The sequence below is a fragment of the Phyllobates terribilis genome, unplaced genomic scaffold (genome assembly GCF_046119375.1).
Source record: "Phyllobates terribilis strain yellow unplaced genomic scaffold, ASM4611937v1 Scaffold_5__5_contigs__length_657084704, whole genome shotgun sequence".
NCBI lineage: Eukaryota > Metazoa > Chordata > Amphibia > Anura > Dendrobatidae > Phyllobates > Phyllobates terribilis.
Window position 1 is genome coordinate 394,425,644 of NW_027362765.1, and position 13,498 is coordinate 394,439,141.

Genomic DNA, 13,498 nt, shown 5'->3' on the forward strand with positions numbered 1-13,498 from the left:
TGTGGGTCAACAGCTGTGACCGGGGTCTGACCTGGAGTAGCACCTGGTCCCTCTGCTCGGTTCCTCCCTGGTTCACGGAGTCGACTGAGCCGCCGTGTGACCTTGGTCGGACCGAGTTGATACTTAGTTACGCCCCTCCAGGCACTCCTCGGCTCATGGTCCAGTGAGATCACTAATCATGCTCACGCCAGTCAGTCCGGGCGTGTGCGTAACAGTTTTCTCAGGCCATGGTCCCCGTTGAGCCCCACGGCCCTTCGCTCTCGGAGACATTTGAATTCTTGTCTGGCGAATACGTGCACCAAGGAAAAAAATTTTCTCAAGCTGAGGTCCAGGCGATTTATGCACCAGCCCAAATGGAGCTATCAGCACTCGTTCCTGCAGATCCACCACGGTACTATGGGGATCCAAAACAAAGCCGTGCATTTGTAGAGCAATGTATGCTGCATTTCAAATTCTATGCTCACTATTTTCCCACTGATCGGGTTAAAGTAGTATTCATGATGTCCTGCTTAGCGGGTGATGACTTGAATTTGATCACCCCCCTATGGGAAGCATGGGATCCTATCGTCTCTGACCTGCAGGCCTTCCTGCTGGGCTTTCTAATGGTCTTCGATGACCCTAACCCTGAAGCTTCTGCTAAAGCTTCCCTTCCCAATATCCTGGAGCAATCCCGATGGGTGATGCGTGTAGGTAGCCCACCATTTCCCCAGCCAGAAGAGGCTGCTGCCCACACAGAATCCACACAGGATGACAATGCTCCACAGAATACTTCTCTTCCCAACCTCAAGAGGCAGTCCAGACGTGCAAGGCGTAGAGGTAAACAGTCACGCCAGGTTCTGTCCTCCCAAGGACCTCCTGTTCCCCAGCCTGTAGAGGCAGCTACCCGCACAGAATCCATAAAAGATGACCATGTTCGTCAGGCAAAGCAGAGGCTGGAAGTCAGGGACAAAATCGGATTGCGGTCCCGATGCGGTTTTTTGGGACATCCTGACGGTCTTTGTCCAGCGAAGGTTGGAGAATCCCAAGACATTAGGCCTGTAGGAGAGGCTGCCCTTGGCGTTAGTGTTTCCTCTCCACAGATGACCGTGACTGTCTCCGTGGCAAGTGAAGGCCTCGGATTAACCGGAAGTTTCGGGCATAAAGCCTTGAAGAGTCGGTGTCTGATTCCCGTCCGACAACTCCAGAATCCGGTTTGGGCATTGTCAGCGGAAGGACGAGCCCTACTCAGAAACAGTCAAAATATGTCTGTACAAATTAAGCTCCAGATTGGAGCATTACACATGAAGAAGTTCACATTCCAGGTGCTGTTGGTTTACCCACAGGTCGTCCAGAGCCGAGAGATCTAGTGCCCGCTCAGGTCTGGAGATCCTGCATGGTGTTTCCTGGGGGACTGTTGAGGTACAAGGGGTGTTCAGTCCCAATATCATCAGGACAGTCAGCAGTGTCTTTTTCTTCTTCACCAGACCTGCTAGTCGCTGACTCACTGTGCGCTGAAGTCTCCAAAGGAAGGGAAGTGGTGGCATTGACCCCACAGTCTCGACGATCGTACCAATGATCTGGCTTTAGGCACCGCCCCGCCGCGCAGACGTGTCATCTCAGAAACCAGATTGAAGTTGGTCCCTAAGCAAGGATTCTCCATCTCTAACAAATCTGGCAATAAGTCCATCAAGGCGGTGGCTACCTCCAAGTCTCTGCACCCCTTCAAACAGGCGGAAGGCCTCCAGTTGCCTCCTGAATCCTCCGGGATGCTATCTGATAACAAATGGAGAGAGACTTTTCTGCACCCTGTACCTGGTACTTCGCCCACTTCATCCAGTAAGCTTGGCAAAGTGTACGTCAAGGCGGTGGTTACCCCCGAGTCTCTGCACTCCTCCAATCCGGTGGAGGATCTCCAGTTGTCCCGTGAATCTTTTGGGGTGCTATCCGATATTAACAAATGAAGAGAGACTTTCCTGTGTCTTGTTCCTGGTACTTCACTCACTTCATCTGTTGCTGAGGATGGCTCGATGGGAGGAAGCATCCTAGTCATTAAGATGGTGAGACCAGTTTCATTCCCTCTAGTGGACAGAAGAGGTAATCTTCTTGAAGAGAAGGATCGGCCTCCAAATTCTCTGCAGAAAATCCTTGCAGGCTTGAAGAAGAGGGGGCTAAAGGGGGGGGTACTGTAACATCCCTGGCGGCGTGCTGGCATGGCTTACCACCTCCCACCATGCAAGACCACCATCTTACCTATCAATCCAGGCTGCACACTTTGCTTCAGTACCTGCTGTGTCTCTTGTCTGATTGCTAAGAGCGGCGGCGAGGCTACTGCCTGATTCTTTTAGTTACTGTGTGACCACACCTAATGCCTCCCCAGCCTATTGCTGTGAGTCACTGGATACTTAAACCCCCTCCACCCAGTAGGGGGTGCCTGAGCGACACTTTCATTCAGTGTGTTCTGTGCAACTGAGTTGCCCGGTCCTGTCCTGTATCTTGACTGTTTCCGCCCCTGGGGGCTGTATAACCAGGCCTGTTACCTGTATCTGTGACTTCTAGTCTGCCTCCGCCACCCTGGGGGCTGAGTTCCCAGGCTCGCTCCTGTATCTTGTTCCTGGTTCAGTTCCTGTCTGAACTGTGTTCTAGCCCGTTACCTGTTTCTCTCTATGTCCGAATCTTCCCTTTTCCTGCAGTGTCTGAACCTGCACCTAACTCCAACTCGTTGTCTCTGAAATTCTGTTTGTGAGTTTTGTGTACACTGGCTACTTCATTGTAAGTACCTTGTGTGTATCTGGTTCTGCTTGTTCACCGCACCTGCGGTTTCGCTCTGCTCTGCTTGTTCACCGCACCTGCGGTTTCGCTCTGCTCTGCTTGTTCACCGCACCTGCGGTTTTGCTTTGCTCTGCTTGTTCACCGCACCTGCGGTTTCGCTCTGCTCTGCTTGTTCACCACACCTGCGGTTTCGCTCTGCTCTGCTTGTTCACCGCACCTGCGGTTTCGCTCTGCTCTGCTTGTTCACCGCACCTGCGGTTTTGCTTTGCTCTGCTTGTTCACCGCACCTGCGGTTTTGCTCTGCTCTGCTTGTCCACCGCACCGGCGGTTTTGCTCTGCTCCGCTCTGCTCGTTCACCGCACCGGCGGTTTCGCTCTGCTCTGCTTGTTCATGGCACCTGCGGTTTCGCTCAGCTTGTTCACGGCACCTGCGGTTTCGCTCTGCTCAGCTTGTTCACTGCACCTGCGGGTTTTGCTCTGCTCTGCTTGTTTACTGCATCTGCGGGCTTTGCTCTGCTCTGCTTGTCTACCGCACCTGCGGGTTTTGCTCTGCTCGTCTACCGCATCTGCGGGTTTTGCTCTGCTCTGCTTGTCTACCGCACCTGCGGGTTTTGCTCTGCTCTGCTTGTCTACCGCACCTGCGGGTTTTGCTCTGCTCTGCTTGTCTACCTCACCTGCGGGTTTTGCTCTGCTCTGCTTGTCTACCACACCTGCGGGTTTTGCTCTGCTCTGCTTGTCTACTGCACCTGCGGGTTTGGCTCTGCTCTGCTTGTCTACCGAACCTGCGGGCTTTGCTCTGCTCTGCTTGTCTACCGCATCTGCGGGTTTTGCTCTGCTCTGCTTGTCTACCGCACCTGCGGCTCCGTTCCTGTATCCAAGTCTGTACTGGTCCTTATCCTGCCTGCGTTCCTACCTGCCAGTACCCGCCTGTCTGCATGCCAGCCGTGCCTGCCAGTGCCCACCTGTCTGCATGCCAGCCATGCCTGCCAGTGCCCACCTGTCTGCATACCAGACGTGCCTGCCAATACCCACCTGTCTGCATACCAGCCGTGCCTGCCAGTACCCACCTGTCTGCATGCCAGCCGTGCCTGCCAGTGCCCACCTGTCTGCATGCCAGCCATGCCTGCCAGTGCCCACCTGTCTGCATACCAGACGTGCCTGCCAATACCCACCTGTCTGCATACCAGCCGTGCCTGCCAGTACCCACCTGTCTGTATGCTAGCCTAACTTGCCTGTTCCTGCATTCTCCGGTGTGGGTCAACAGCTGTGATCGGGGTCTGACCTGGAGTAGCACCTGGTCCCTCTGCTCGGTTCCTCCCTGGTTCACAGAGTCGACTGAGCCGCCGTGTGACCTTGGTCGGACCAAGTTGATACTTAGTTATGCCCCTCCAGGCACTCCTCGGCTCATGGTCCAGTGGGATCAATAATCATGCTCACGCCAGTCAGTCCGGGCGTGTGCGTAACACCTGCCTGTGCCCACCTGTATACCAGCCGGACCCACTAGTATCTGCCTATGCCCACCTGTATACCAGCCGTTCCTGCGAGTACCTGCCGTGCCAACCTGTATACAAGCCAGACCCACCTGCACCTGCTTGTGCCCACCTGTATACCAGCCGGACCCACCTGCATATGCCTGTGCTAACCTGTCTACCAGCTGCACCTCTGTCTAGTAGCCGAGGTCAGTCTTGCTGTAACACCTACAGTACAGACCAAAAGTTTGGACACACCTTCTCATTTAAAGATTTTTCTGTATTTTCATGACTATGAAAATTGTACATTCACACTGAAGGCATCAAAACTATGAATTAACACATGTGGAATTATATATTTAACAAAAAAAGTGTGAAACAACTGAAAATATGTCTTATATTCTAGGGTTTTCAAAATAGCCATCTTTTGCTTTGATGACAGCTTTGCACACTCTTGGCACCGTAGTCACCGGAAATGGTTTTCACTTCACAGGTGTGCCCTGTCAGGTTTAATAAGTGGGATTTCTTGCCTTATAAATGGGGTTGGGACCATCAGTTGTGTAGTGCAGAAGTCAGGTGGATACACAGCTGATAGTCCTACTGAATAGACTGTTAGAATTTGTATTATGGCAAGAAAAAAGCAGCTAAGTAAAGTAAAATGAGTGGCCATCATTACTTTAAGAAATGAAGGTCAGTCAGTCCAAAAAATTGGGCAAACTTTGAAAGTGTCCCCAAGTGCAGTTGCAAAAACCATCAAGCGCTACAAAGAAACTGGCTCACATGAGGACCGCCCCAGGAAAGGAAGACCAAGAGTCACCTCTGCTTCTGAGGATAAGTTTATCCGAGTCACCAGCCTGAGAAATCGCAGGTTAACAGCAGCTCAGATTAGAGACCAGGTCAATGCCACACAGAGTTCTAGCAGCAGACATATCTCTACAACAACTGTTAAGAGGAGACTTTGTGCAGCAGGCCTTCATGGTAAAATAGCTGCTAGGAAACCACTGCTAAGGACAGGCAACAAGCAGAAGAGACTTGTTTGGGCTAAAGAACACAAGGAATGGATATTAGAATAGTGGAAATCTGTGCTTTGGTCTGATGAGTCCAAATTTGAGATCTTTGGCTCCAACCACCATGTCTTTGTGCGATGCAGAAAAGGTGAACGGATGGACTCTACATGCCTGGTTCCCACCGTGAAGCATGGAGGAGGTGTGATGGTGTGGGGGTGCTTTGCTGGTGACACTGTTGGGGATTTATTCAAAATTGAAGGCATACTGAACTAGCATGGCTACCACAGCATCTTGCAGCTGCATGCTATTCCATCCGGTTTGCGTTTAGTTGCACCATCATTTATTTTTCAACAGGACAATGACCCCAAACTCACCTCCAGGCTGTGTAAGGGCTATTTGACCAAGGAGGAGAGTGATGGGGTGCTACGCCAGATGACCTGGCCTCCACAGTCACCAGACCTGAACTCAATCGAGATGGTTTGGGGTAAGCTGGACCGCAGAGTGAAGGCAAAAGGGCCAACAAGTGCTAAGCATCTCTGGGAACTCCTTCAAGATTGTTGGAAGATTATTTCCGGTGACTACCTCTTGAAGCTCATCAAGAGAATGCCAAGAGTGTGCAAAGCAGTCATCAAAGCAAAAGGTGGCTACTTTGAAGAACCTAGAATATAAGACATATTTTCAGTTGTCTCACACTTTCTTGCCAAGTATATAATTCCACATGTGTTAATTCATAGTTTTGATGCCTTCAGTGTGAATGTACAATTTTCATAGTCATGAAAATACAGAAAAATCTTTAAATGAGAAGGTGTGTCCAAACTTTTGGTCTGTACTGTATTCACGCTGCTCCAGGCTCTCCTTGGACCATGGCACAGTGGTTTCACAGCTCTCGTTATACCCTGTTCTCCAGAGCCCTGATCTTTGGATCACTGGGCGTCCGAGCAGTCAACAAGTTTTTTTCCATCCAATATATAACTTTATTTTGTAGAGACTAACTATTAAAGGCTTGGACTTTGCCTTATAAAGGAGCTACTTTCAGTAGGTGGCACTAGTGAGATAGTTTTCCTTTTTCTGAAGAAGTGATAATTTGCCGACCATTAGATAACACTCTAAGGAGCCAAGGCAAGTAACCAACCACATTTGTATTTCTCCCTGCCATCACACATCAGATTCATTACTTAGTAACATTTTATACTTCTACTGACCTTTTTCTACGCAAAATCCTTGAAAACATGAAGACAAATTCTCTATACATGCAGAATTATTGATATTTAGGAAAAATGCAGAATCAGTCTTTTTTAGGATAAGGCAAAGGGCACAGTTAATAAATTACCCTAGCTGTAATGTGCATTGTAGATGCATCTTTACATTGTGGGTTTCAATGTGGTCAGCACTTCTTTACCAACAAGTATGGAATCAGTTTGTCACATGTAGGGGGGTCACATGACCTACGTAACAAAAAATGTCACAAAACTTACCGCTACCAGACCGTTGTGTCCTGTGCAGTAGAAAAACAAAACAAAAACATAATTACACATAGAATACGAAGAAGCTTCTCCTACATGTATGCACAGAACTAATAATATTACATAATACAAACTTTTGAAACTTTGCCATATACTTTGTGTTTACTGCCTCACCTTTTTTCATTATTTCTTCTTGCTACCAGTAAATGAAACCATTAATTAGACATGATGAGATCTGGTTTTTAGCCATTAAATGTAACTTGCTTGATATGTATGATATTCGGGATTAAACACATTCAAATTTGAGCACCATGTTACTATGAATTTTAGTCAATTTAATGAAATGCATTGCTTTTCTTTTACTAATAATGTATTTTACTGCAGAGTTGTATTCACAACTCTGCTAGAAATTGCTGGAAACAATTGATAAGCTTGCAGTCCAACAGATCCCCAAATACGGATTCCTGACAAAAAAGGAAATGATAAACAATCATTTAAAAACCAAACAATAGGAGGGAAAACTAGAAAAACCTAAAGCTTGCTGTGTCACTAGTATTGGCACCCTTCCCTTTACATTAATTTAGTACGGAAACACATTTTGACTCGCCTGTGATTAACCCCTTCATGGCCGGAGCATTTTCCGCTTATACGTTTTTGTTTTTTGCTCCCCTTCTTCCCAGAGCCATAACTTTTTTATTTTTCTGTCAATATGGCCGTGTGAGGGCTTATTTCTTGCGGGACAAGTTGTACTTTTGAACGACATCACTGGTTTTACCATATAGTGTACTGGAAAATGGGAAAAAAAATTCCAAGTGCGATGAAATAGCAAAAAAAAGTGCAATTCCAGAGTTGTTTTTTTTTTTTTTTTACAATGTTCACTAAATGCTAAAACTGACCTACCATTATTATTCTCCAGGTCATTACGAGTTCGTAGACACCAAACATGTATAGGTTCTTTTTTTATTTAAGTGGTGAAAGAAAAATCCAAAAGTTTGCTAAAAAAAAAAATGTAAAAAAAATATTCCGAGATCTGTAGCTCATCCATTTTTCGGGATCTAGGGCCGGGTGATGGCTTATTTTTTGCACACCGAGCTGACATTTTTTATTGATACCATTATGGGGTAGATCTGCTGTTTTGATCGCCCGTTATTGCATTTTATTGCAATGTTGCGGCGACCAAAAAAACGTAATTCTGGCGTTTTGAATTTTTTTCTCGTTACGCCGCTTATCGATCAGATTAATTCTTTTTTATATTGATAGATCGGGCGATTCTGAACGCGGCGGTACCAAATATGTGTAGTTTTTGTTTTTTATTGTTTGATTTGAATGGGGGGGTGATTTAAACTTTTATATATTTTGTATATTTTTAAAAACATTTTTCTTTACTTTTTGCTTGCTTCAATAGTCTCCATGGAAGACTAGAAGCAGCACTTGCCTGATCACCTGTACTACACACAGGCGATGATCAGATTGCCTGTGTGTAGCAGATTTGCTCACTTGCTACGAGCACCGACCATTGGGCAGCGCTCATAGCAATCGGGCAGTGACAACCACAGTGTCTCCTGCAGACCCCGGGTTGTCATGCCAACCCATGGCGACCCACAATCATGTGACTGGGTTGCCAATGGGCGGGACCAATGACGCGCTTCCTGGAAGAATGAGTTAAATGCTGCTGTCAGAGATTAACAGAGAAAATTCCAGCTGAGAAACGCAAGAAGCTTATAGATGGCTACAAGAAACGTTTGGAGGCTGTCAGCAATGCCAAAGAGTGTGCAACCAAGTATTAAGTAGGGGCGCTCTTATTGCTGCACATGCTGTTTATTCTGTTTCTTCTTTGAAATTGTAACATGGAAGATGAAAAACGTTTTATTGTTTTATTACTTTGGACCACTAATTAAAAAATCCTGAGGATACAACTTGGGTACATTTCCATTTATTTCTGAAGATATTGTAAAGTCTATGGTGAGCAGGACTGTATGTACACAGTGACTGCACCAGCAGAATAGTGAATGCAGCTCTGGAGTATAATACAGGATGTAACTCAGGATCAGACCAGGATACGTAATGTAATGCATGTACACAGTGACTGCACCAGCAGAATAGTGAATGCAGCTCTGGAGTATAATACAGGATGTAACTCAGGATCAGTACAGGATCAGTAATGTAATGCATGTACACAGTGACTGCACCAGCAGAATAGTGAGTGCAGCTCTGGAGTATAATACAGAATGTAACTCGGGATCAGTAATGTAATGTATGTACACAGTGACTGCAACGGCAGAATAGTGAGTACAGCTCTGGAGTATAATACAGAATGTAACTCGGGATCAGTAATGTAATGTATGTACACAGTGACTGCAATGGCAGAATAGTGAGTACAGCTCTGGAGTATAATACAGGACGTAACTCATGGTGGCTCAGTGGTTAGCACTACAGCCTTGCAGCGCTGGGGTCCTGAATTCAGTAACTCCACCAGCAGAATAGTGAGTGCAAAGTTACTGAACTCTTTATGCAGAATAATTCTCTACGTAAAATAGTGTTTACATGTGTAGATTTGTTTTATTCCACTATATACTGGGACTCAAATGCATTTCTGCCTCATAAGGAGACACTGGTATAATAAGTGCCATATGGTAGATGGGGGAATCTATTGCAGATTTTGCTGTGGGGCCCAAGAGTTTCAGATTACATGATACTTTTGCAGACAAATATCCACAGTGTTTATATATTAATAGTTGATTCACATGTTTGCCATTGCATTTATTTGTGAGTAATTTAGAGCACCGTGATAATACATTCTACATTTTATTTATCCTCAGTCTTTCGGGTAGTTCTGTTCCTGGAAAGCTGAAATTATCTCTGGTTCCTGGAGGGCAACAAAATTATTCCCAGACTTTAGCAGTTACAGCTCCTACTGCAGCCCAGAGTATCCTAAGCATTGTAATGAAGCCTACGGTATAAAGTTGCTCCACTACTTGTTTCAGATACAGAGAGATAATAGATAGAATCTATCATGTATCCATCCATCAAATATAATCTATCCATTATCTGATCCATCAGATATCCATCCAATCTAACATTTATCTAAGTATTGTATCTAATCTATGTAATCTAGCATCTATTTCATATTTCTGTTTTATCTATCATCAATCAATCTGATCACCTATTCATCCTATCTTCAAAAGAATACCGCCACCTCTGTAAGCGCCAAGATGTGTAAACATTAAATTCATGAAATGTAAACTGAATTACCGCTATATAGAATATACTTAGAAAATGAAGGTACTTAGCGGACAAATGCTGCGATAAGGCGACCTCTCACTGGAAGGACCCTAAACCCAATATTTATCATACATGCCTATACATTTACAGGACAGGTATTATCCAGCACTAATTGGGGCTCGTTCACACGACTGTGTTTTCGGTCTGAGTGCTGTCCATGTAAAAAAACGGACAGCACTCAGACGAATGTTATTTAATGGGGCAGTGCAGATGAAAGATTTTTTTCACTGACCGAATCTGCACTTGGAAGGAAAAAAATAAATAAATACATAAATCGCAGCATAAACTAGATTCTTTCGTAAATCAGATGAGATTCATCCATCCAAGTCTATAGGTGCGTAAGAAAAATAAATGCTATAGGGAGCCACAATATAGCATCCAATTTTTACAGACATGTTGCAATTCTGTAACAGGAAACTGTAAATGATTAATAGCTGCTGCAAAAAAATGGATTGTATACGAATAAGTGGAAAAAAAATTGTCCCACATTTCTGGATGAAACAGTAACATGGCGCGGGGCGGTAGCCATGGGCGAGGTATTAGTCTCCTATGCCCCGGCGCGTTACCTGAAGGTGAGGGGGCTCCTGAGTGGGTGTGTAGACTTGTGCTATGGGGGCGATACGCTCTTGTAGGCTGCATGATGCCGGTAACTTCAACATCCGGTCCTGGCCAGCCGAACAGTTCAATGAAGGAGACCACCACTCAAAAATAAACAGTCTTTTACTAAACAGCAGCTTGGTGGGAACTATGTACAGAATATAGTGGGTGCAATAATTCACAAACTTTTCCTTTAACACATGGAACATCTTCAACATCTTCACAGACCTTCTCCCTGTCCTTCTCAGAATGACTCGGTTCTATCTCACTCTGTCCTATATCTTCATCTTTGTACAATATCTTCAAAAATAAATGGAAATGCACCGTCTATGAAAAAATGAAGGGGCGCCAATAATGGTGAGCAGAACTGTATGTACACTGTGACTGCACCAGCAGAATAGTGAGTGCAGCTCTGGAGTATAATACAGGATGTAACCACAGGATCAGTAATGTAATGTATGTACACAGTGACTGCACCAGCTGAATAGTGAGTGCAGTGCTGGCATATAATACAGGATGTAACTGTCACGCCAGGTGTGAGTGCAACACAGAGAGTCACGCCAGGTGTGAGTGAAACACAGAGGGGAAAGGGAGTCCAGACACTAGGGAAAGGGGGAAGAGGTGACCTCCTAATCTGGACTAGCGTCACCCTGTTTCCCCCTAAAGTCCCTATACAGCCTACGCAGCTGTCGCCGATCACGTGCCTCGCCCTATTATCCCTGGCGTAAGGCTATAGTTGGGTGGGGGTGGAAGGAGATGAGCACTAGTCAACCTCCACTAGCAGTCTAAAGACAAAAGGGGAAGACAACATAGGGGAATAACAACTCAGCTTTAGAAGAAACTCCAACAGGGCACACGGCCTCGATACTCCAGAGAGGACGTGATGCTGCTTCAGCCAAGTTCCAAGTAGAAATAAGTATAACCGGCAACGTCCACCTAGACACACCATGTATATACAGTACAGACCAAAAGTTTGGACACACCTTCTCATTTAAAGATTTTTCTGTATTTTCATGACTTTGAAAATTGTACATTCACACTGAAGGCATCAAAACTATGAATTAACACATGTGGAATTATATACTTAACAAAAAAGTGTGAAACAGCTGAAAATATGAAAATAGGTTCTTCAAAGTAGCCACCTTTTGCTTTGATGACTGCTTTGCACACTCTTGGCATTCTCTTGATGAGCTTCAAGAGGTAGTCACCGGAAATGGTTTTCACTTCACAGGTGTGCCCTGTCAGGTTTAATAAGTGGGATTTCTTGCCTTATAAATGGGGTTGGGACCATCAGTTGTGTTGTGCAGAAGTCAGGTGGATACACAGCTGATAGTCCTACTGAATAGACTGTTAGAATTTGTATTATGGCAAGAAAAAAGCAGCCAAGTAAAGAAAAACAAGTGGCCATCATTACTTTAAGAAATGAAGGTCAGTCAGTGCGAAAAATTGGGCAAACATTGAAAGTGTCCCCAAGTGCAGTTGCAAAAACCATCAAGCGCTACAAAGAAACTGGCTCACATGAGGACCGGCCCAGGAAAGGAAGACCAAGAGTCACCTCTGCTTCTGAGGATAAGTTTATCCGAGTCACCAGCCTGAGAAATCGCAGGTTAACAGCAGCTCAGATTAGAGACCAGGTCAATGTCACACAGAGTTCTAGCAGCAGACATATCTCTACAACAACTGTTAAGAGGAGACTTTGTGCAGCAGGCCTTCATGGTAAAATAGCTGCTAGGAAACCACTGCTAAGGACAGGCAACAAGCAGAAGAGACTTGTTTGGGCTAAAGAACACAAGGAATGGACATTAGACCAGTGGAAATCTGTGCTTTGGTCTGATGAGTCCAAATTTGAGATCTTTGGTTCCAACCACCGTGTCTTTGTGCGACGCAGAAAAGGTGAACGGATGGACTCTACATGCCTGGTTCCCACCGTGAAGCATGGAGGAGGAGGTGTGATAGTGTGGGGGTGCTTTGCTGGTGACACTGTTGGGGATTTATTCAAAATTGAAGGCATACTGAACCAGCATGGCTACCACAGCATCTTGCAGCGGCATGTTATTCCATCCGGTTTGCGTTTAGTTGGACCATCATTTATTTTTCAACAGGACAATGACCCCACACACACCTCCAGGCTATGTAAGGGCTATTTGACCAAGAAAGAGAGTGATGGGGTGCTACGCCAGATGACCTGGCCTCCACAATTACCAGACCTGAACCCAATGGAGATGGTTTGGGGTGAGCTGGACCGCAGAGTGAAGGCAAAAGGGCCCACAAGTGCTAAGCATCTCTGGGAACTCCTTCAAGATTGTTGGAAGACCATTTCCGGTGACTACCTCTTGAAGCTCATCCTGAGAATGCCAAGAGTGTGCAAAGCAGTCATCAAAGCAAAAGGTGGCTACTTTAAAGAACCTAGAATATAAGACATATTTTCAGTTGTTTCACACTTTTTTGTTAAGTATATAATTCCACATGTGGTAACTCATAGTTTTGATGCCTTCAATATGAATGTACAATTTTCAAAGTCATGAAAATACAGAAAAACCTTTAAATGAGAAAGTGTGTCCAAACTTTTGGTCTGTACTGTATACACCCAGACTAAAAGGAGGTAGTCGCTGGGTCCTAAACACAGCCTCCTATCTAGGCAGCTGTCTGCATTGCCAAACGTGGAGATTTCCTGCAAACCACTGACACACCTGTGACAGTAACTCAGGATCAGTAATGTAATGTATGTAAACAGTGACTACACCAGCAGAATAGTGAGTGCAGCTCTGGGGTATAATATAGGATGTAACTCAGGATCAGTAATGTAATATATGTATACAGTGACTGCACCAGGTCAGTACTACAGTCCAGTTAGGGAGAGTATTATTGTCAACCCGCAGTTCCGCGTCCTCTTAAAGGAACTAGGTTGCCAATATGGCTGGTACTTAGCTTCT

At 45.5% G+C, this 13,498-nt stretch overlaps 1 protein-coding gene across 2 annotated transcripts in view; it reads right to left on the bottom strand.

The window, feature by feature from the left end:
- Positions 1-13,498, bottom strand: part of PYROXD2 (pyridine nucleotide-disulphide oxidoreductase domain 2) — a 115,576-nt gene that overhangs the window by 100,128 nt on the left and 1,950 nt on the right. For both annotated transcript variants that reach the window (XM_073681340.1, XM_073681339.1), the window contains exon 2: positions 6,699-6,718. In XM_073681340.1, the coding sequence (XP_073537441.1) occupies positions 6,699-6,718 (20 nt within the window). The remainder of the gene's footprint in view (positions 1-6,698; positions 6,719-13,498) is intronic.